The sequence below is a fragment of the Bubalus bubalis genome, chromosome 18 (genome assembly GCF_019923935.1).
Source record: "Bubalus bubalis isolate 160015118507 breed Murrah chromosome 18, NDDB_SH_1, whole genome shotgun sequence".
In the NCBI taxonomy this organism is placed as follows: domain Eukaryota; kingdom Metazoa; phylum Chordata; class Mammalia; order Artiodactyla; family Bovidae; genus Bubalus; species Bubalus bubalis.
In genome coordinates, this window is record NC_059174.1 from 25080806 (window position 1) to 25103458 (window position 22653).

The window sequence follows — 22653 nt, forward strand, 5'->3', positions numbered from 1 at the left end:
TAGTTCTTCCATAAATTTACACACTTCATCCTTTTAAAAAACGTTACACAGTTTTTTACACAGTATTCCTGTGTTTGTATATTTAACCAGGTCTCTGTCAATGGGCAAGTTTTATTTATCTTTTGCTACAGACTGCTGCAGTGAACTGGAGAAGAAAATGGCAACCCACTCCAGTGTTCTTGCCTGGAGAATCCCAGGGACGGCGGAGCCTGGTGGGCTGCCGTCTATGGGGTCGCACAGAGTCGGACACGACTGAAGCGACTTAGCAGCAGCAGCAGCTGCAGTGAACGTCCCTGTACATGTATGTTTGCTTACAACTGCAAACATTTGTGCAGTATGGATTCTTAGAAGTGTTACTGCGGAATCAAGGATGTGTGCATGCTTTGCCAAATCGCCCTCCGAATGGTTGAACCTGGCGCCTCTTCAAGAAGGTGGTGGGAGGGGTGGGTAGAAAATTTCGGGCCTCCGAGCAGCAGGCGGCGCTGTGAGCGGCGCTGTGAGCGCCCCTCCGCGCCAGTGGCGAGGCCCCGCTGACGGACTTCCGCTGGCGGAGTTGCGCAGGCCCGGCAGAGCTGACGCCAGAGGCCTAGCGAGCGGTGGGGCGCGATGCCGTACGCCAACCAGCCCACAGTGCGGATCACGGAGCTCACCGACGAGAATGTCAAGTTCATCATCGAGAACACGGACCTGGCGTAAGACTGCTGGGGGAAGAGGTTGGCGGTTCTGGAGAGCCGGGGGCCCCAGCCTGCGGGACGTCGTGTCTTTTCAGAACTGGCTCCAGGGCCAGGGCTTCCGCTTGGGCACGGTGGGGCGCGAGCCCGGCCTGTCGAGGCTGGGGTACCCACACGCCGCTTGGTTTTCATTCCTCAGGGTGGCAAATTCTATCCGGAGGGTCTTCATCGCTGAGGTGCCCATAATAGGTAAGCGACCCCAGTCTCGTTGCCAGGGCTACCAGGCCTCTCCCCCCCCCCCCCCCCCCACTCCACCCCTCCCTTTACCTTGCAGCTCCTGCCTCCAGCCTTGGTTTGCTCGACGGACTGGTGGCGCTAAGAGAACAGTCGTGCTGGAGACTTGATCGGGCCCTTGGCCCTTGGCCCAGGGCCATTCTGGCCACCTCTCTGGCTCCACGGGCTATTTATTTAGTTCCATTCTTTTCCGTGCGTTGGTGAATCGCATGGGCTCAGGAGCCTGTGGACTGGGACTCAGAAACTGTTTTCACTTACTATCGCTGCGAAACTTGGGCAAGCTATTGAACTCTGTTACAGCCCCCTCTCTAGTGTTCGGACGCTAATAGTTGTCAGGGCGACGTTAACGATTAAGGGGAATAATCTCTGTGCCTTGTGGTCAGTGAGTCTCCAGTGCCGGTAGATATGAATCTGTTCCGTCAGCTGCATTTCGGGAGCATCCAGACAGTGGTGCTAGGCACTGGAAACGCAGAGCTGAAAAGTACAGGGTTCTTTAGGAGTTCATCTTCAGTTGCTCAATTGTGTTCGACTCTTTGTGACCCCATGGACTGTAGCCCACCAGGCTCCTCTGTCCATGGGATTCTCCAGGCAAGAATACTGGAGTGAGCTGCCATTTCCTCCTCCAGGGGATCTTCCCAACCCATGGATCAGACCCTCTCCTCCTGCATTTGCAGGCAGATTCTTTTAGGGTTTAAGGAGAACCATAGCTGCAGTGGGTTTGACGCTTTGAGGAGAAAGGATCTGTTTCTGCATTTCTTCCAGCCACTCTTCACTGAGTGTTCTGCCTGTCTACAGATATACTACAAATATTTTCTGAGTGTTAACTCAGAGTTTGGTTTAGGAAAAAGAGATGTAAGCCAGTTACTGCATCAAGTGTGCAAATTCCTAAGAGATAAACAGGCCAATTGTTTGGCAAGCAGAGGACATTGTAGTTTTTCCACCATTACCACCCCCCAGAGACTTTTTCAACTCAGAGCTTGGAGTGCTGGTTCTCCTTCTCTGCCTAGTCACCCCGTGGGGTCTCAGGACCCTAGTTTCATCATGAGTAAAATGAGGCAGTTGTGCTTTAGACACTGACATTCAAGCGCCACTTTTCCCACAAGTAGCATGAAGCACCTCTTGCAATCCAGACCCCAGTTAGGAATACAGAAATTAAGACATCTGAAGACCCAAAGAAGTTTTGAAGCTTGAAGTGGAAGCAAGATGCACACAAATATAACGCAATTAAGAAAAGTGTCTTAAGAGAAGTATGGACAGAGTTCTAGGAGAGAGTAGCTTCTTCCCGGGAGAGAGTGTTCATCTCTGTATCACAGAGGGTGGGCAAGTCCTGGTTTATGGGAAACTCACAGGGTTTTTAATCCTGCACAGGAGAGGTTAAAGGCAGGCCATTGGGAGGAAAGGCAGAGACAGAAAAGCTTGGCTCTTAGTCCTTTCTTGGCTCAGGTTTAGGAAGCAGAAGGACAAGCAGGTGGGGGTCTGGTCATATCTGGTCCTCTGTTCCTAGTGTCTGCCCCTCATTGGACAGTTGGTCTCACTGCCCTTTGATTTCTGAATTTAATTGTTTATGTACAGATATTTATGAATGAATGAGTAAATGTGTGTTTAAGTCAATTGTGTGTGACACTATAGTTCTCCTCCTCGCTCATGGCTGGTAGGGATTAGTATGCCTTGCCCATTAAAGGAATTGTGTAAACATGATTTGGTTGAATGATAATCAAGTATTAATTTGGGTAATCTAGTCATATCACAAAAGGAGATGTGGACCATAAGTCTTTGTTACTTCTCTGAGGTTTGTCCGACTTTCAAGTGCCCAAATAGTTTGTGTTCTTACTGGTGTTGGCATGAGTAGCAGATTTAAGTGCTTCCCACAGAAATATTCAGCTCTAAGAAACACATTCCCATTCTCGTGGTATCTTTAGGTCAGTGTTTTTGGGGTAATAACAGGGAACTCTGCATCATAACTGCCTGAGCAGGGAAGTGTGGTGCGGTGTGTGTGTGTGGTTCTTATTAAAATGCAGCTTCCTGGGCCCCACTCCAGAGCTGTGGAATCAGAGTCTCTGGCAGCCTGACTCGGCCTCTGCAATTTAGTACGCACTAGATGATTTGGAGGAGCTCAGATGGTAAAGAATCTGCCTCAGTGCAGGAAGCCCCCGGGGTTCGATCCCTGGGTCGGGAAGAGTCTCTGAGAAGAGCATGGTAACCCACTCCAGTATTCTTGCCTGGAGAATCCCATGGACAGAGGAGCCTGGCAGGCTGCAGTCCATGGGATTGCAAAGAGTCAGACATGACTGAGCAACTAACACTTTCAGATGATTTTTAAATCTGGAAAATTTGGTGGCTAATCTGCCTGTCTGCTTTTTCTGCTTCCTTCATTCTTTAGCAATTGACTGGGTTCAGATTGATGCCAATTCCTCTGTCCTTCATGACGAGTTCATTGCTCACAGACTTGGTGAGTGCTGGGTTTGGAGAGTTAAGGGAGGGGGCTGTGCCAGTCTCAGAGGAAGAAGCGTCCTCACTCCAAAGGGGACTTGTGGACTCCTTTTAGCTTGGCTCCTGCCTTCTTCATTGTGCTTTTCTGTGTCTTCCAGGATTAATCCCTCTCACCAGTGACGACATTGTGGACAAGTTGCAGTACTCCCGGGTATGCTGTGTGCTTGGGGAGCTCGGGGGAGGCAGGGAACTCAGTTCCCAAGGAGATTTTTTGCTGCCATCTCGATTTCGGCTTTTAGAAAGACAGCGTGGAGATGTTGTCTGGAGCCCAAGGCAGGCATCGGTCTTTGGTTCTGATGGGACCACAGATTGATGAGGCTCAAGGGGCATCAGAGAGTCTCATTAGCCAGAGGGGACATACACCTGGATGCTCATTTATACCGAACGGATGGAGCTGTTTCTCTTCAGCGTCTGGTGTGCAATGTTTTCCAGAGCATCTCTTCCCAGGGACAGGGGCCTAGGAGGCTAAAGGGCATCAACAGAAGGATAGCGGGTGAGGACAGGGAGCAGAGGGAGTGAGAACTGTTCTGCAGAGCAGCAGCTGTCTGCCAGCTGTATGCCTCACCCTATAGGTTGTCTTCCTGAAACATGGCTCCATTCCTCTGGGGTGACGTTTGCCACTTCCATGATATATTAACAGACTCAGAACTAGGGAACGTGTAGGATAGGATCAGGTTACCTGCATCCTTTCACCAGAGCTGCATTAGTTGACAGCTTGAGAGTATTCCTTCTTGATGGCTTTCGGTGGTCCTGAATCAACCCCTTTTCTGGTATTCCCAGGGGCACATCATTTTGGTGTGCTAATGGCTAATTTGATATATTTTGTAAATGTATATGTGTGTTGCTATTTGTTTGTTTTATTAATTATTTATTTTGGCTGTGCTGGGTCTTCGTTGCTGCTCGAGCTATTTCATTTGCATCGAGCAGGAGTACTCCTGGTTGCAGTGTGCGGGCTTCTCACTGTGGGGGCTTCTCGTTGCGGGCGCCGGCCCCAGGCTCAAGGGCTGCAGTGGCTGCGGCAGGCGGGCTCAGCGGTTGCTGCTGCTGGCTCAGCAGTACTTGTGGTGCACGGGCTTAGTTGCTCCACCGCATGTGGGATCTCCCTGGACCAGGGTTTGAACCTGTGTCCCCTGCATTGACAGGTGGATTCTTATCCACTGCGCCCCCAGGGAAGTCCATATATGTGTTTTTTTTTAAATATTCGAGCACACAGCAAAGTGTGGAGCTAATAAAACAAATAGGCGTGCTGCCACCAAACCACCTGTCACATTTTGACATTTCATCATTTTTGCTTCATGTCCCCAGAGTCTGTTTTTAAGAAATAAAACATCATGTATATTGGTAAAGACAGTTGTACCACCGATTGAAGAGCAGTTAGTCCATATCTTACATAAAGATATGCATCCCCCGTGACTGAACAGTTTCTTCCATTAAATTTTTTTCTAGTATTGCATTTACTGAATAAAGATGGCCTGGATTTTTCATTTGTGTTTTCTTAAAATTTGCAGAAAAGTTAAAAATAGAATACATATTCATTCTCATTTCACTTTTAATTTACAGTTGTTGATACTTTGCTATATTTGCTTTATGTTTCATATAGATGTTGTGATTTTTGCTAAACCATCTGAAAGAACGTTACAGAAATCATGATATTTCTCCCCTAACTACATCAGCATGTGTGTCCTAAAAATAAGGATATTTTCTTACCTAAGTACAATATTATGCCTAAGAAAATAAGTGTGGATTTGTACTATCTATATACAGTCTAAATTCAGACTTTCCTAGTTAAACTCAAAATGTCCATAATTTTTTTTTTATTTGGCTGAACTGCTTGGCTTACCAGATCTTATTCCCCTACCAGGGTTTGAACCCCACACTTGACAGAGAAAGGGCAAGTCCTAACCACTGACTGCCAAGGAATTCCCCCTGATTGGCTGTTTGTGATCTGTGATGCATGCACTGCATTTGGTTGTCACACCTCTTTAGTCTCTTGATCTCCTTGAACAGACTCTTCTCTTTTCATTGTACTTTTTTTTTTTTAGGTTGAGTACCTTTTTATATTTTTGTCTTCCATTACATTTTGATTCTTTAATTTCATATTTCTAAGAGTGATTCCATCTGGAGGGTCTAGGTTGCCTTCCTGTCCCACCTGTGTGTGATTACAGGCTGGCCAGGTGTGGCCCATAGATTTCCTTCATCGTCTTGAAAACATCAAAAGTAGCTTGGATTTTCCTCACTAATATGAGGGGAGAACAGTTTGCTTGACTACATTCTAGTAGCTCTCTTCTTGCCTGACGTTAAATGGTGGCAGCTAGTCTCTTAAGACGGGAGTGTTTCAAGAATCAGTTTAAAGAATGGCAAACTTGAGAACTATTAAAGCTGAGCAATACTTACATGGTGGCAGACTCTTATACCCTTCTCTGCTTTTGTGAATGTATGAAACTTTTTTAGAAAAGGTCAGTAGTCTGGAGCTTAAAAGGTACTTTTTCTATTGTCTTCTAGATTGTTTTAAGTGGTAATTGCATTCCCAAGCTAGCGCCAGCTCATGGGTACTGAACTGTGCGGGCTGAAAGCCTCCTCTGTTAGTGCCTTGGTTCTCTGAGGAAGAGCCGTTTAGCAGCCCAAGAGTGGTGTGTGGATGGACACAGCTGACAAGAGACTGGCGGCTGTGGTCCACCCTTTCATCAGATGAAGAACCTTCAAGGACAGGGTATTAGAAGGGGGGAGCCAAGCCAGACTTCACTGTCTGTCCACAGACTCACTGCTGTCTCTCTCCCACCTCAGGACTGCACATGTGAAGAGTTCTGCCCTGAGTGCTCGGTGGAGTTCACTCTGGACGTGCGGTGCAATGAAGACCAGACGCGTCACGTCACATCTCGAGACCTCATCTCCAACAGCCCCCGGGTCATTCCGGTCAGGAAGGCCTTCCCTGTTGGGACCTTTGCTGTTCTCCTGGCTCCAGTTGGCCAGATTGGGGTGGATTCTTAGAAGATGTCAACTTCCCTGTGTTACCCTTTGCCTTAATGTGAGCCTGATGCTTAGAAGTGCTAATGATTCTGGACCCTTGCCAGGATGGGCAGAAACATTGGTGCTGTGGGCCCTCTGCCCCCTTAGGACCCTTTTGAAGACCATGGTACTATTTTGACTGAGGAGGTTGTAGGGGTTAGAGGCCAGTCACCAGCACAGACGGGATCCCTGGAGGTGCTGGACGATTTCTGGGTGAGATGAGCAGCTGCTAATAAATGCCTCTTTTGGACTCCCTGCAGGTGACATCTAGGAACCGAGATAATGACCCCAACGACTACGTGGAGCAGGACGGTAAGGCACCCCGAGAGAGGCAGAGACCAGACCCAGCCTCTCGTGTTGTCTGGTCTTCCATGGGCTGCAGGTCAGACCCGGAGAACTGTGCCTCTGCCGGCCCTCGACTGACTGTCACCTGTCCCCACAGACATTCTCATTGTCAAGCTGAGAAAGGGCCAGGAGCTGAGACTGCGAGCCTATGCCAAAAAAGGCTTTGGCAAGGAACATGCCAAGTGGAACCCAACTGCAGGAGTGGCTTTTGAGTATGACCCTGACAATGCCCTGAGGCACACGGTGTACCCCAAGCCAGAGGAATGGTATGTTCCTGGTGGGAGTTGAAGGCCGGCTGGGTGGGTGGGTTTGGAAGTGGCTCCTAGTGACCCAGATGGGGCAGCCTGACTAGGAGACACAGGTCCCCTGAAAGCGGCCATAGCAACCCTGTGCTGACCTCTGTTTGACCTCAGGCCAAAGAGTGAGTACTCAGAGCTGGATGAGGATGAGTCGCAGGCACCCTACGACCCCAACGGCAAGCCAGAGAGGTAAGACTCTGGTTTGGCACTCGAAGGTCACAGGTCTGGTGCAGCCTCTGAGTTAGGGAGCCCCTTTCCCTCCTGTCCAGTTCCCCTCAGCTGAGGAGGGGCTGGTAACTGCTGAACCCCCTTTAAGTCCCCCTTTTGGTCACTGGGAGAAGGGGGCCCTCCAGTTATCCAGACTGTTCCTTTTGTGATTATTCAGCCCCCAAAGAAAGACCAACATAAGATCAAACCTAGGGCCCCAGACTGTCCAAAGCCTTCTAGTGACAAAGCTGAAAACGCTGGAGCAGTGGCACTGCTTATTATCTTCCTTCCCCTCAGTGTGGAATGTGTCTGTACACAAGTGTTTTGAGATTGTCACACAGTATCTTTTTGAGGCCGCTATGGCCCTCTTGAGGTCCTACAGAGTGCGCTGGGACCACTGTTTTTAAGAAGCTGGATGGAGGTCAACCCTGGGACAAGGTCAAATTCATGGGGAGAAAGGAGTCAGGACCTAGAAGGTAGGGAGGCCCTTGGCCAAAGCTGGGGCCCGCTGGCCTGAATGCATTGTGGAGGGCTCTCACTGGACTCTTGCCTCTCAGGTTTTACTACAATGTGGAGTCTTGTGGCTCTCTGCGCCCCGAGACCATCGTCCTTTCAGCCCTCTCTGGATTAAAGAAGAAGCTGAGTGATTTACAGACCCAGTTAAGCCACGAGATCCAGAGTGACGTCCTCACCATAAACTAGCTGCAGCTCACCTGTTGGAGCAAAACAGTTGGATTTCAGGTCTCTTCTGAGACTCTTTTTGGCTCCTGGGGACTGGACAGCTGTTGCTCAAGTTTCTTGGCAAGCCTTCAGTACCAATTAGCAAGGCAGCAGCAGGGAGGGATAGGTCCATGCCAGCCTTGATCGGTTACAGATCACCGGGGGCGCCACTGCCATTGCCTGCAGGACAGTTTTCCCCTTCATTTAGCATCCCTGGGCCTGCCTGTGGGTCGGCAACAATGCTCCCTGAAACACTCCTTCCACCCTGTCTCCCAGTGTGCCTCAGGGGCCATAGGGCTCCCCTGTTGACAACCACTGAGCCGGACTCTCATCTTTGGGTCATTTCAGCTCTTTACTTTGAACCCTTTCTGTTCATGAGTTGGAGTGCTCACCATTGTAGGCTCGTGTGTAGGGACTGACTCTGAATCCTGACTCGGGCTGCCCGAGCGCCCTTCCAGTCCCTGCCTCGGCCACCCTATTGGTCTTTCACTCAGATTCTCAAATGTCCTGAATTTGAGAACCTCTTAAGAGTAGTGTTAGTCCCAGGCTATTCCCCTCTTCCCCCCAGTAAACCTTGTATTTTGTTCTCTACCCATCAGTTTCAATCTTCACCAGCAATGGCCAGATGATTTAATTTGTGTGTGGTGGGGGGCGGGGGAGAGGACAAGGACCTTAATGAAGATCTGGCCTTGAGCCCTTAGCCCTGTAGGTAGGCACACACCCAACACAGTTAATTAGGCAGCCTGGCAGGAGAAGCCTGGAGAAAACCGGAAATCTAGTACAGAAAGGAAGGGTTATTTATTAACAGTAGTTGTCTTTTGAAAGTTTTTATTTTTGGCAATAAAGAGCACAACGTACGTAATCTCCTTCATGCGTCATCGAGCCACGAACCGAGCCAGCCAGCTCTGCCTCCCTTCCCATGGCCTCTGGGTGCCCTTCTTCAGGCTAGCTTACTCCTGGGGTGGTTATTCCCTGGGTCAGGTTCAGAGCTGAACGGGCCGTAGTCCCTCCCTGGCTCCAGGGCTCTGTCTGGAGGGGCCTCTTGCTTTACCATCCTCCTGCCACGGCTCGAATAGTGGTTATTTACAACAGGGTCTGTTCCCACAGATCAGAACCCTAAAATATTAAAAACAAAAAACCCAACACACACACAACCAAAGGTTTGATGTGAGTAGAAAGATAGCCCTTCTGCACGGTAGTCAATAAATACCAGCACTAGAAAATCAATTGCTTTAATTGCGTTTCAGCAGGGAGCCTCAGCACCATGTCGGGAGGAGGAAATGGGGCGGTCTTGGTTTTTGAGTCCTTTTGGCCAGAGGGAGGCCACACAGGGCAGGGGGGCACCCTCTATGGGAGCGCTGCCCACCTGGTCCGTGAGGGGGCAGCAGGGTGCTCCCCCCGACCCCTCAGTCCTCCTGGGGGCCGGCCTGGCCCTGGAGCAGGAGAGAGCTCGGGAAGGGCCACTCTCCCTGGGCTGAGGTAACAGCACCCTGCCCCCAGGGCGTCTTCTCGCCTACGAAGCAGGAAGAGCCTGGGCAGAAACCACTTTAAAACCAGATTTTCACCTGAGGTGTCGGCGAGATGTCACCTCTGTGTAAAACTCCCAAGTGCAAGGCTGCCGAGTGGCACAGTGTAAGCTCGGATCCTTCCTGTGCCACCAGGCCCAGAGGGACCGAGAAGCCACCTGCTTTCTCCACCCTTGGGCTGCGTGGGAAAGCCAGCAGCCAGAGCAGGCGCAGGGAGTGTGGACTCTCCCTCCTCGGGCCCGAAGCAGGAGGGCTGGTACCCCTTGGACAGGAAAAACCACCGCCCTCACATTCAGAAACAGCCCTGACTGGCCTGGTCATGGGGATAAAAAATGTGTATGTGGTGGCAGGGAGGGACAGAGGGGGAAATCTTATTAATATAGAATAATGTCATAAGCCATATATATTAAAATCATTAACCGTATATAGTCCTATGGTAGCTCCAGCCCCTCACACATGCTCAGGTGGCATGGCCAGCCCTTTGCCTTGGTCCAGTCTCACCCTTGGGGGCAGAGAAGGGACGGCTTGCTCCCTTTCTCTGGGCTCCTGGCCCACAGCCCCTGCAGGCCGTCCACGAGACGCTGCAGGCAGCCCCAGCGGTCGTCCAGGCACGCTAGCTCTGCCGTCACTGGGAAGGGGCCCTGGCCTCGCTGCTGTCCCCCTGGCTGGGCTTTGGCTTTAGCAGGATGAATCTGTTGAGGAGGTCCGTTTCTGAGCTGGCCTGGGCTGCTGCATACCCCTCACCTGTGGACACAGACGCAGGCTGAGGACCTGGGCCCGGGACAGAAGACCCCTGCCCAGCATGCCTTGTCCTCCACAGAGCCTCCTGGCTGGTGGGGGTGACGCACAGCAGTGACTCACCGGCGAAGCTGGAGGCCTCGGCGATGTTCTGGGAACCTGTGATGTGGTGCCAGTAGGCACTGCGGGGCAGCATAGTAGTGGGCGTGCAGGGGTATGAGTAATGTTCTGTGCCCTTGTTGAGCAGCTGTGGGGCAGAGAAGGGTCAGCGGCTAAGCCCAGGGGCAGCCAGCCCAAGACCCTGCCTGCCTTTGCCATACACACGAGCTGGAGACGGCTGGCATTCTCCCGGTCCTGACTGCCCGCCCGCCGTCCCCTACCCTGGACTGAGACGTGTGCAACCTCACCCTCACATTCTTCTCCATCTCCAGCAGGACTCGTTTATGCTGCTCGGCGATGGCCAGGGTGGCACTGTGGACCCGCTGGTAAATCTGTTCCCCTTCCTGCGTCTGGAAGGTGTAGAGCCCTTCTCCAGCGTCACACATCCTGGGGACACAGGGAGCAGAGAGCACGGTGGTGGGCGCGTCCCACGTATGTGACATGCTCAGTCAGGCTCTCCTTTGGGAACAGGCAGGGCTGTTACCTGAGGGCCTGACCACCCAGCTCAAATGTGCTGAACATTTTCCATGGGCCCGGTGGTGGTCTAAATGCTTTACGAGAATTAATCCATTCTGTTTTCTCCACCACCTGGTCTGTTGCGATTAGTTTCCTCATTACTACAGTTTTTCTCAAACTATCTTATAGATGAGAAAACTGAGGCATTCAGAAGCTAAGTAACAACCAAAGTTACATGGTGGAGTATACAGAATTGGAGTCTAGGCAGGCTCCTCCAGAGTTCAAGATACACCCAGTCACCATCATCACCCAGTGTATGAGGCTAGGTACTTTTATTATCCCATTTGACAGATAAGAAAACTGAGACACAGGTCTGCCATCACACAGCTGGTCAGTGCCAGTGCCAGCATCTGATTTGAGCTTTTGACGTACTTGCTGGGAGCCTCGATTTCTTCATCTGTAAAATGGGAATATTATGTTCCCCTTCAGGATGCTATGCCGATAAATGAGCTTTCAGCACAGGGCCCAACACAAGTGAGTGGCAGCCACCATCAAGACCATGGCTGGAGGGTAGGGAGGCGAGTGGGTCCTACCGGCCAGCCTCGAAGGTGAAGCGGGTGGCATCCCGGCCATAGCGGCGCAGTGAGCAGAGGGGCCACGAGACGAGCTTCACGCGGGGGTTGTGTATGTCCCAGAGGTAGATGTTCTCGTGGGTGATCTGCAGCTTGCACTCGCCGTATACGTCCAGGTTGGGACAGGGCAGCAGGAAGACATTGAAGCGATCTGGAGGGGAGAAGCCAAGAGGGCCTGGAGCTTTCGGGGGGTGGGGGGAGGTCCCCCCACCCCCACCCTGTGCCAGCACCAGGCCTCACCTGTCTGCTCACACTGCACTCCTGGGGCCAGGAGGTCTGGCTCTCCCAGACTGATGTCGTTGAGCCTCGACCCCAGACACTCCACAGAGAGTGTCTTGTACCACTCCTCTGCCTCCAGCTCTGGAGAAAACAGTATCTCATCATGCTGCCAACCCAGGGTCCCTCGGCAGCCCACCCCACCTGCTTCAGCTGGGGTAGTCCCCGCACGCAAGGCAGAGAGGGCAAGGCTAGTGGACTCTGCCTGCCTGCCCACCTCATCCTGGGGGGCGGCTCCCTCAAAAGCGCCCTCCTCCCCTACACCTCACACCCCGTCAGGAGAGCTAGCCTGGCTCTGCCCCCTACCAACTGGACCTTGACCGGCACACCACCTGCAGCCCCATCCCCTCACCTGAGTCGCAGGTGAAGGTCCGTGCTGAGTCGTCAGTGAATATGATGGCCACTGCCTGCCTCTTGGTCTCCTTGGGGAGCCGTGTGACACACTTGACGTTGCTGATCTCTGTCACCTGGCACGGCATCCACAGGAGACTCAGCCAGGGTGAAGCACCTCCCGCTACATCCCCCGCAGCTCTGCCACCCCCAGGAGGTCCTGTTGGCCCTCAGGACTCTGAGTAACAATCATCGCTGCTTACAGGTTGGGGAGCTAGGGCCCAGGCCCCCTAACCTTGGGGCAGCCTCGGAGGCACACAGACTTCTCATCTGGATACTTCTCCAGCCGCTGGGGCCCCTTGCTAGAGGACTTCCGGAACACCAGCCAGCACCTCCGGTAGATCTGTGGGGCGAGATGGCAGGGGGATGGACCCTGGACCACTCCCAGCTCAGCCAAAGTGACCCTGCAGTTTTCCCTGCCTACCACGAGGGGCAGTGCCACATAGCCTTCTAGGGGGCTCAGGCCCAGGAGACCTGGGACAGCTGACACCAGTGTGACACCCCACCCTGGGGAAGAGACCCCTCCCCAAACTGAAAAGGCAGTCATTTCTTGGCTGGCTCCATAAAAGTTGCTCCTGAGTTACTGTTTACTATGAGTTCAGCTCTGGGTTTAATCTAAGTAGCCAACATTTATTGAGTGCTTCCTATTTGTGCTTTTTGTTATTAGCACTCCTCACATTTAATCTCAGGGTCACTCTTGAGGTCAGTTCTATTATCATCTCCACTTTACAGATGGAATCTGAGGCACCCAAGAGTTGAGTAAACAGCTTATGAATGGTAGAACTGGTATTTAAAACTGGCTGCCTGGAGCCAAGGCCGTACTGGGAAACCACTGCGCTAAGGCTCAGCCCAGGAGCACCGGCCAGGACAGAGGCAATGTCATGCGGACAGGAATCAGGCCCGAGCCCGCTCCCAGCCTGCACATCACCACAGCCCTTGTTCTTAGAGCCAGGGGACAGCTCTTGATGTAGGTAACACCCCCTCTTGTCTCTAGGACCATCCTGGGAATGAAGGGAACCAGGATTAGTTTCCTGCTCCAGCTGGAAAACCAGGCGCTCTCAGAGGTCAAGGAGCAGAGCCAGGAACCTGTAATCACCCCAGAGCACAGAGCCTTCCCCAGTGAGGTTCATCACTCTTTGCCCCAACCACAGCTAGTGACCCTTGCCTAAATCCACCTAAATTCTCTATAGCTTCCCAGACCCCATCCGAGGGGCAAAGGAGCCAGGGAGCGGGGAGGTGCCACATTGGTGGCCCTAGCCACTTGCCTGGGCCTCTGACTCTTCCTCCTATGGCTCTTTTCCAGCCCAAAGTCCAGCTGGGGTGTACCTACTCTTTCAGCAAGCACTCTAGAAGGCTGGCAGAGCCATTCCACGGGAATCTCCAGTGCTCCTCTCACTGGCAGCATGGAGACTGAGGGGCCCTCCTCTTTGCCCTGCTATGTGGGCACCAGGTCCTCGGCAGGCAGGTTCCCAGGGTGCGGTGGGCTGAGGCAGTCTCCATCCTGAGAAGCAACTCACACCAGGCTATTTCAGGCTCCGGAGACTCCAGGAGACATGTCTGTCCCTGCCCCCCTGACCTTGGCTCAGCCCTCGGCCTGTCCACATAAACCCCAGCAGGCCTCAGCTCTAAGCTGAGCAGCTCTTTTAGGGCAGAGACTGTATTTTATTCTCAGAATCCTCACATCCCAGTAGCCTGGTGAACAGAGCCTGCTGAACAAGTGAATGATCATGTGTAGGGACCGTGAATGGATGGATGGATGAATGAATGAATGAATGAATGCATGAATGCTGCCAACTCAGATATGCCCTGCCAGGCGGGGCTCTGTGCAGCCTGCAGGGGCAGAAGCCCTGGGGGCCTGAGCGCTCTGGTTGCCTGGTTACAAGATACACACACACACATGCACACACACGCACGCACACACACTCGCACGAACACAGAGCCCCAGGGAGCCACTGTGCTCAAGAGCCCTCCTTCCCCACTTCTCACAGGTCTTTGATCAGCGCTTCAGAAACGGGCTGCCACAGCTCTGCCTTGGGAGGAAAGCCCTGGCAGGTAGGAGGGCCCGCTCCTGATCTCTTTCAGCCCTTCCCCCCCTCACCTCTGTGGGCTGAGACAAGAATGGCTGGCCTGAGACAAGAATGGCCCGGTGGCCCCAGCCCCTCACAGCAGATCTGCAGGGGCAAGTTGAGTTCCCTGAGTGGGGGTGACTCCAGACGGGGCCTGGCCACAGCCCAGCTCCTAAACCCTGCCCTTGACTGTGCCCGCCATAGGTTCCCAGGCCTCCCCCGAAACAGCCAGGTTCTAAGCCCAAGTGACCACCTCACCTTGGCTTTCTGGGAAACTCTGCTCTGGACCGGCCCTCGGCCCAGCTGGCCCCTGGGGACCTGAAGGCCCTGACAGGTCTGGGCCCTGGGGAAGGAGGAGCCACACTAGAAGCTGGGCCCCTGCCCCCTGCCTGCCCAACTCAGCCTTAGCTTTTCTCCTCGTTCTGTGCTCCAAGTGGGCTCCATCCTTCTCTCAGGGCAAGAACACAGTGGCTGATGGCCACCAAGGCCCAGGCTGGGACACAGTCCAAATCCAGGTAAGACCCCAACATGCCCACCAGCTAAGTGGCTGCCCCCTGCCTGGACAGAAGAGCCCCCAACAGGGGCCCTGGGGTGAGGGCCACAGGAGTGGAAGGGGGCGCAAGAACCACCCTGCTGCAAGGCCAGTCCTGTTCTGTCTGGTACCCACGCAGGGGCCCCAGAGTATCAGAGCCCAGCTCCTCCGCCAGCCCACTCTGCTGAGCCAGGAAGCCTTGAAAGTCAGATCGCACCCCCACTCCTACCAAGGCCATGGGGGAGGGGAAGGTGGGCAGGGGGCCCAGGTAAACACAAGACTTGGGCTATCTTAGGGGTCAGGGTTTCCATCTTACTGGGGAGACCCCTCAATGGAGAGAGCGGGGAGAGTCAGGGAATAAAGGCAGCTCTTGGGACAACCTCACCAAGATTATTAAGTTGGTCCCTGGGGCCCCTGCTCATGCCTTTTGGGGGGGGGTTTCAGCAGTAGGGGGTGGGAGAGGGTGCACACCCAGCAAAGGTGCATCTGAGGCCTCATCTCCATAGGCCCTCCAAGCCCCCAAAACCTGGGAGGAAAGCAGCTGGGCCCAGTGCCACGGGCCATCCCACCCAGGTGCTCATTCATAAACCACATAAATGCCAGCTTCTGTGCCCCTTATACCGCCGCCCTACCCCCAACAACCAACCACTCTCCTTGGCCAATACTTCAACCGTAGAAGCAACAACCAAAGACAAAATAAATAAATGCCGGTACACAGAAAGCCACGGGAAGCAGGAGAGACGAGGTACTTTAAAGAAAAGAGGCCAGGGGAGGGGAGGGGGAGATGAGGAGGTGATGGCAAGGGGAAGTGACAAGCTGGTCTCAGCTCAGATACAGCCCGGCATTTCCAGCCGCTGCCCGGGCGACAACTTCAACAATAGCAGGCGAGCCGCCTGCCCATCGGCCACCACCGCTGGCCCAGCCACCGGGACTCCAGCCAGCCGGGCTGGGGTGGGGGCTGCAGTGGGCAGAGCCGGGCCCAGGCACATGCCAGGCAGCCCGCCGGCCAGAAACCTCGAGAGACCGGCAATGCACGATGGCTGGCCGGGAACCGGCGGGTGGCCGTGCACCCCCGACATCCCAGATGCCAGACCCAGGGCCCCTTGGAAAGTGGCTCACCCCGAGCTTCCTGCTCTTCATCTTCACGTAGCCTTGCTTGACGATGTCGTTGAAATTGGTCGCCATGGTTTCTCCACCGTGTCTTTGAGGCTCGTCTCTCTCAGGCACCGAGGGGAGGGATGCCCAGGTGGCTTCGGTTTCCCCGGCTCCTCCGATCACCTGTTCAAGATCCTCCGACGGGGCTGCTGCCAGAGCTGCTCCTCACCTCGCCTGCCTCAGCATTGTTCTAGCAGCTCCTTCGCCCGGCGCCTGCTGGAAATAAAAATGACAGGGAGATTAGACAGTGACATCTTTCTCTTCCCCTGGCCGTCTCGATCTTTTTTTCCTTCCTCTACCCATACTCGTCCCCTCCCTTCCTCCCTCTGCCCGCCCTTCTTCCTTCCCTTCCCTCCCCACCCCAGGACGGCAGAACCATTCAGGAAAACCCGAGGTGGAGGCCTCTACGAGGAAAATGGTCTAGCCCAGTCCCCTCCCTCACACGGTTAACCCCTTCCTGGGAGGATGGGCTCTGGCTCCTGCTGTGGAGGTGGGGGCAGAGGGAAAGGTGGCTGGGGAGCTGCCGGCGGGGCCCTAGCTCCTGCTGCAGCTGAGGGGCAGGCTTCCAGCAAGCCCCCCTCCTGCGCGGGCACCTCCCTGCAGGAAGCCTTCCAGGAGACGGGCTCCTGGGAGATGGCACAGATTCTGGGACCATGCTCCCCAAGGTTAGATGATCCACCCCGTCGGTCTCAGCAGACAGCCCCCCCACCACCCCAGGCCCTCTGTCCCACTCTGTTCTATACCTGGATCTCCCCAGCTCCAGGCAAGAGTCTGAGAACTGTCCCCTCAAACCCTGCTCTCCCCGCCCCCTGGAACTCTTGAGCAGCCTGTCTGGGTGCTGCTTCCTGGGTGGGAGGGCAGAGTCCAATGGGACGGGCCTGCAGATAAGCCTGAAGAATGTGCTGGGCAGGCTGGCAGTGGCCACTCTCGAAGCGGTTGCCTTGCCCTGGCGCTGGGAAGGCCGGGTTGGTCTGTGAGGGCACCGGGTCTGGACAGGACTCTCGGTGTCCCGTGTCCTCGACCGGGGCAGGAGTTAATTACACGGAGAACTAGCAAACACCTGGGCTGGGAGCAAAGGACACAGCTGGACCACATTGAGGGGGACTAAGGGGAAGTCCATATGCAGCTGGAAAAGGAGTGCCACCTGGGGCTCTTGGAATCAGGCAGGTCGGCAGATAACAAAGACACAGACTTGGTGGAGGGGGGTGTCTCAGTGATGACCCAGCCCAATGTCCATTTCAGATCATTTTATGGTTGGGGAAAAGCAAGCTGCCCAGAGAGGAGAGGCGGCGTGGCCAGGGTCACAGAGCAAGTCCAGGCTTCAGCCAGGGACAAATAAGTTCCAGAGCGGGTGATGGAGGCGGGCCTGGGGATGGGATGCTCTGCCGCCTGGCTCTGGCCACTCACCACCGCCTTAGCCTTCTCTGCCACCCAGGCTCAGGGGCAGGGCTGTGCCCGCAACATGGCATCTCTGGATGAGAATGTAGTAGCATTGCTGGGGTCAGCTGGGCATCTGTGCTGCCAGGACAGGACCCTGGGGCAAGCGTCCTGCTGGAGCTGCCAGCAGCTTGGCATTAATTAATCTTCTGGAGGCCTGTCTGTCGAGTCCCTAACAAGGAACAGATGTGACTACCCCAGTGCGCACATGCAAACAGGCAAAGGGACACAGAGGGTAATGCTCTCTATGCCCCGTGTACCCCAAGAGCTCCTCCAGCACCCCTCAGCGGCCTCCGTGCCCATCCACGCCTTCTCTCCCAGCTCCCTGGGGGCCAAGACCCTGCCACACCCAAGTGATCTGTTTTCCTCCTGTAAGGTCGGCTGTGGGGTCCCTCCCTGGTACTGACCTCCACCCCCCCAACAGCCTTGCCAGACCCAGGTGCTGGCACTCAGAGAAGCTTTCCCAGCTCTGTCTCCACCATCTGGGGCTTCCTTGACCCCCCAGCAAGGACCAGCTCTGTAAAAGTCCCCTCTGAGATGATGGCCAGCCAGCCGCTGGCTGAGGGTCCAGAGCAAGGAAGGCCCCTTTCAGAACACACTGACCAGCACGCATGGGCCTGGGGTTCATCCAGGGCAGCTTTGGATGTGGCCCAGCCAGGAACACGCACTTAACGTCAAGAGGTCCTGGGCAAGCCGCTTAACATCTCAGCGCCTCAATTTCCCCACCAGTAAAATAAAATAAAAAAAGATAAATTAGCCCATTTAAAATGAGGAAATGAATCCTTAGGCACCTGCCTGCCCATGCTGGACCAAGAGCGTCTGCCTTGAAAACCCAAAGGGCTGTCTGTATTTCGAGAGCTGCTGCCCAGCCTTCCACCTGCCCAACACAGGCCTGCTCCTTCCTGCCTCTCCCCGTTACCTTCCCCGCCGTACCCCTTGAGTGACTGCAGCCGCCAAGCTCTCGGGAGTACCCCTGGCATGTCTGTCCACAGGTCCACACCCCGCCCTAGGCTCCAGGCCCTAGAAATAAACCAGCGGGAAGAGTAACCTTCCACGGAGAGCCTGGGTGGCAGGGCGCCCGGCAGCTCATGCTGGCCTGGAGTCACAGGTGGTGCTGACCTTACTCGGTTCCAAATAAATATGCAAGAGCAAGACCCAAGCTGGGGCCCAGAGTGATACAGCACAGGAGAGCTGGGGAGGCGGGGAGAGAGGGGGAAGGGTCAATGGGTAGACTTACATTTGATGAGCAATGGGATCAAGGTGGGGGGTGGGTACCCAGAACCAACAAATCCCCCAAAGGACGCGGCCCCCTGGCTGAGCCTGTGCAGACCCAATCAGGCATCAAGAGATGGCCAGAGGGCTGAGCACAGCAGGCAGGAACCAGGAAGGTGCCCCCGCAGCCCTCCTCCCCTTACCGCACGGGGGCCACTTTCCCCATCACTACTGAACCCCCAGCAGCTCTGGCGCTCATAAGCCTGCAGCAGGGAAAGATGCCCCACTAACTGTGGTCTCAGGTCTGTAAGGTCAGCTCTGAGCACTCTGAGAGGCTAAGCAGGGTGTCCAGCACCCCCTCAACACAGCTCCTCAACAGGGAAGGAGTAAGGACCCCCATTCCTCCTCCCAGCCTAGCATCAATGTGATTGCTCAGCCACAAATGGTACCTGCCCCCGACCAGGACACCACTGGCTCCTCCAGAGACAGCTGGACTCTGAAATGTCCCCCTCTCCCAGGAAGAGCAGGCGTCCTGTGCGGAATGGGTAGGAGACTCCCTGGTGCCCAGCAGAGGGGTGGGGCGGGGCCACTGCCCACCTACCCCGTGGGACAGCCGTCTAAGCACTCCCTCCCTGCACCCAGATTCTGCCTGGAGGCTTGGCTCCAGAACAAACGCTACTTGCTGCTGCTGGCAACCAATGGCTGAGCCGGAGTGGCTGTCGGCCTGGCTGGGCCTCCCCAGCCCGCAACAGATCGGATCTTATCAGGGCTTGGGGACAGCCCTGCCTGGACCCCGGCTCACTGACGGCTCGCTGTCTCCACCCGCTGGCAAAGATCCTATCGACCGGATTGTCTCCAGCACCAGGGACATTTCCCATCCCCCACCCCAACCTGGTTCTCTCTACCCACATGTGATGGCTATCAGGGGCCGGGAGGAGGTCCTCCCTTCCCCGGAGCGCCCCATCCCTGATCTCCTCCACCCCTGCAAATCCTCACAAGCAACCACCACCTGAAACACCGCAGGACTGAAAGTGGGTGGCAAAGTCAGATCCAAAACCAACTGGGAAGAGAAGACTGGCAGAAAAAGACATCAGAACAGTCACTGTCTTCTGGGCCCTCCAGCCAGGAAGGTGGTGCTATGTCTCCAGACCACTGCCGCTGGTCTTCCTCCAGTCCCCCGCCCACCCTTCTGGCCTCATCTCCCCCCTGCCAGGCGGCGGGGGCGGGGGGGGGATGTTCCTCAACATGCCTAACTCCTACCCATGCGGATCACTGCACTTGCTGTTCCCTGCCTATACAACACTGTTCCCTCAGATGGTCCAAGGTTCATTCTACCGCATCAGTTTAAAGACCATCACTTTAGAGAGGCCTTCCCTGACCACCCTGGCCAAAGGGAGCCCCCAGTCAGCCTCTACCACCACACCCAGTTTCCACTCTCCCCACATATCCCCACAGGTTCTACCTCTTCATCTGCTGGTTTGCTTGGCCACTGTCTCCAACAACATCCTAGAATGTCAGCTCCCTGATGGCTAAGCCTACTCTAATTAACAGCTCCATCCTAGCACCTAGAATGGTGCCCAGTGCAGAGTGTTGTTGTTTAGTCACTCAGACGTGTCCGACTCTTGCAACCCCATGGACTGTAGCCCGCTGGGCTCCTCTGTCCATGGGATTTCCCAGGCAAGAATACTGGAGTGGGTAGCCATTCCCTTCTCCAGGGAATCTTCCCAACCCAGGGATCAAACCCACATCTCCTGCATTGCTGGTGGAGTCTTTACTGCTGAGTGCAGAGTAAGTACTCAGTATATGGGGGCTGAAAACTGTAATTATCTCCAGGATTTGTTTTGTCCTCTTCATCCTTTCTCCCACCACCACCACCACCAATATCCACCTGGTCAGACCCAGCTCAGCTTCCAAAGACATGTGGGCAGCGGTGGGTTCCCATTTCCCTGGGCCCCGGACCCACAGTTTGGTTCAGAGCTGACCCAGGGGAGACAGCACTGCTCACCCCATGTCCGGGCCTGGCTGGGTGGCCCCAGCGTGGCCCTGGTTGTTGGGTGAGATCATGCCTAGCTCTGCTGCCCTGCCTGGGAGAGAAGAGCTAGAAGTAGCCATTGCCCATGCTCAGAAGGACAAGCAACTGGGGGCACAGCTCCTGAGACCCATGCCAGCTGGGGGACAGGACTGGCTTGCACTGGAGCCACATCTCTTGAAAGGGGCAAAAAAGGACTTTGCACTAAATAAGCCCAGCCTCAAATTGCTACTGTGGATCCTGCCCGCCCGTCACTGCCCTTGACTCTTAGACCCCTACACCCGAAATCCTCCATCTGAGTCTCCTGGCAACAGCCACGCAGCCACAGCTTGGGATATGGCCCAGGTGCCGGCCTCTGCTCATACCCCTCTGCAGTGACAGCAAGCATTTAACGGGAAGCCACACTTTGGGAGCCCTGGAGGAGAGAGTGAACAGGATCCCAGGAACAGGCAGAAACAATCAACAAAAGCAGGCAGCTGGCTGCGAGTTTAAGCTATAGGGCAGAAATCATCTGTAGGTGGGGTGGACGGTGGGGGAGTTGGAGAGTCTCTAGGAATTTAGGGGCGGGGGGTACTGAGAGAGTAGGAGGCCATGAGAGCAGAAAGGGTGCGCGGAGGCAAGCTATGATGAGCTGAGCTGTGCCCCTTCGAGATGGCAGGGCCAGGGAGCACAAGGGCCTGGGCTCCTTTGATGGGTAGGTGTAGGGTAGGTGCTGGGTAGGTGTGAGGTCAAGCCCTGACCTGGGGTCCCCTGGAGAAGAGAGCTGGGGGAAGGCGGGGCTCAAGGGGTAGTTCCGGGGGCTGGGGTTGGCTTTTGGAAGTGGACCCGTGAGGACCCCCACGGGGTAGGAAGGTCCCATAGGCTTGGAGAGTCCTCACGGGGGAGTCGCCGAGGGTCTGGAGGGCTCCTGCGCGACCTGAGGCCCCCTCCCCGCCTTGCGCCCCACTAGTTACCTGGGAGCCGCGGCCCCTGCTGGGGGCGCTGGCTCAGCGGGCGGCAGGCCAGGCTCATGCCCGCGTCACGGCTCGACCGGCGGGGGCGGCGGGGCGGCGGGGCAGCGGCGGCGCCGGGCTCCGGGCGGGGACGGTGAGGGAGGCGCGGCCGTCCAGCTTGGCTCCGGCTGGGACTCCGCGGAGCCGCCCCGCCGCCCGGCTCAGCCTCGCCGCTCCGCCCCGCCCCGTCCCCCCTGGCGGCCCGCCCCCGCCGTATTCCTCTGAGCTGAGGGACACCAACTTCTGCCCCGGCTTCCCTGCCCTCCCCGCCTCCTCCCACCTCCACCCCCGCCGCCATTCCCTGCTTGCCTCCGCGGGCCCCATCAGGTGGCCCTCCTCACCCCCGGCTCAGCCTCACCTTCCCTTCCTGGGCCCCCAGTCGCAGTCTCACATCGCCTCTCAGCCCCTGAAATCTGAACTCCACATCAGCTCCCGGTCCCCAGATCTCTACCACCCTCTCTCCATTTCTATAGGAATCATACACACATTCCTTGCTCCCCTATCCCCTAGAGGACTCCATGGGCCCTTCTCAGTCTAGCCTTCCGGAGGACCCCCCACCCCCAGGGACCCCCTATCGCCCCTCTCCAGCACCCCCCACCGCACCCGCACAATGGAGTAGCTGCATGAGCGCCTCTCACCCAGATTGTCAGCTCCCCTAGCAGGCGAGCCTCTCCTTCCTCCCCAGCCTCCACACCACCCTCTAATCACCCAGTACTCCCATCCTGCATCTCCCTGAGACTTTTCTAAATCCCATGGCCCACCATCACCGCCCCCCCCAGCACTCACCTCACAGCTCGTCAGTCTAATTACTGCCCGGTTGGAATCACAAACCGCAGGCTTGCATAAGCTGTGCCAGGCAAGCATGCAGAGGTCGCCTAGGGCCTCCCCAGGGGTGGGACTCTGTCACCCCTCTGGTTTTCTGGTCTGCACCCTTTAACACCAGTGGTTTGCAGAGTGAAGGGTCAGCATCAGTATCACTTTGAAACTTGTTAGAAAAGCAAATTCCCTACCCCAGCCCAGA

General features: G+C 55.4%; 2 protein-coding genes across 11 annotated transcripts; one reads left to right on the top strand and one right to left on the bottom strand.

Moving 5' to 3' along the window:
• Positions 1-531: 531 nt before the first annotated feature.
• Positions 532-8889, top strand: POLR2C (RNA polymerase II subunit C). Of its 2 annotated transcripts, XM_006059054.4 has the most exons (9): positions 533-692; positions 871-920; positions 3346-3414; positions 3554-3606; positions 6240-6368; positions 6722-6773; positions 6904-7072; positions 7220-7294; positions 7870-8889. In XM_006059054.4, the coding sequence occupies exons 1-9, from the start codon at positions 607-609 to the stop codon at positions 8012-8014; spliced, it is 828 nt and encodes a 275-aa protein (XP_006059116.1). In that variant the 5' UTR covers positions 533-606; the 3' UTR covers positions 8015-8889. The 2 variants fall into 2 exon arrangements, with proteins under 2 accessions (XP_025124504.1, XP_006059116.1); XM_025268719.3 differs by lacking the exon at positions 7220-7294 and having other exon boundaries at positions 532-692.
• Positions 8890-9248: 359 nt separating this feature from the next.
• On the bottom strand, positions 9249-21755 carry DOK4 (docking protein 4). Of its 9 annotated transcripts, XM_025268715.3 has the most exons (9): positions 21594-21751; positions 15927-16178; positions 12445-12552; positions 12172-12286; positions 11784-11903; positions 11505-11694; positions 10704-10842; positions 10420-10543; positions 9249-10302 (listed from the first exon to the last, which is right to left on the bottom strand). In XM_025268715.3, exons 2-9 carry the CDS (start codon positions 15990-15992, stop codon positions 10184-10186), a joined length of 981 nt encoding a protein of 326 aa, XP_025124500.1. In that variant the 5' UTR covers positions 15993-16178; positions 21594-21751; the 3' UTR covers positions 9249-10183. The 9 variants fall into 9 exon arrangements, with proteins under 9 accessions (XP_025124500.1, XP_044787850.2, XP_044787844.2 ...); XM_044931915.2 differs by having other exon boundaries at positions 9249-10543; positions 15927-16175; positions 21594-21755; XM_044931909.2 differs by having other exon boundaries at positions 9249-10543; positions 21594-21755.
• Positions 21756-22653: the final 898 nt, after the last annotated feature.

Bases quoted from the DNA above. Each gene is read 5' to 3' on its own strand.
- POLR2C (XM_006059054.4), top strand. From the start codon at position 607: ATGCCGTACGCCAACCAGCCCACAGTGCGGATCACGGAGCTCACCGAC. The intron at 6,369-6,721 runs GTCAGGAAGGCC...GACTCCCTGCAG, and splicing joins ACAGCCCCCGGGTCATTCCG to GTGACATCTAGGAACCGAGA. The intron at 7,295-7,869 runs GTAAGACTCTGG...CTTGCCTCTCAG, and splicing joins CCCAACGGCAAGCCAGAGAG to GTTTTACTACAATGTGGAGT.
- DOK4 (XM_044931915.2), bottom strand. From the start codon at position 15,992: ATGGCGACCAATTTCAACGACATCGTCAAGCAAGGCTACGTGAAGATG. The intron at 12,287-12,444 runs GTTAGGGGGCCT...ATGCCGTGCCAG, and splicing joins GCCTCCGAGGCTGCCCCAAG to GTGACAGAGATCAGCAACGT. The intron at 11,695-11,783 runs GTGAGGCCTGGT...TCTCCCCTCCAG, and splicing joins AGTGCAGTGTGAGCAGACAG to ATCGCTTCAATGTCTTCCTG.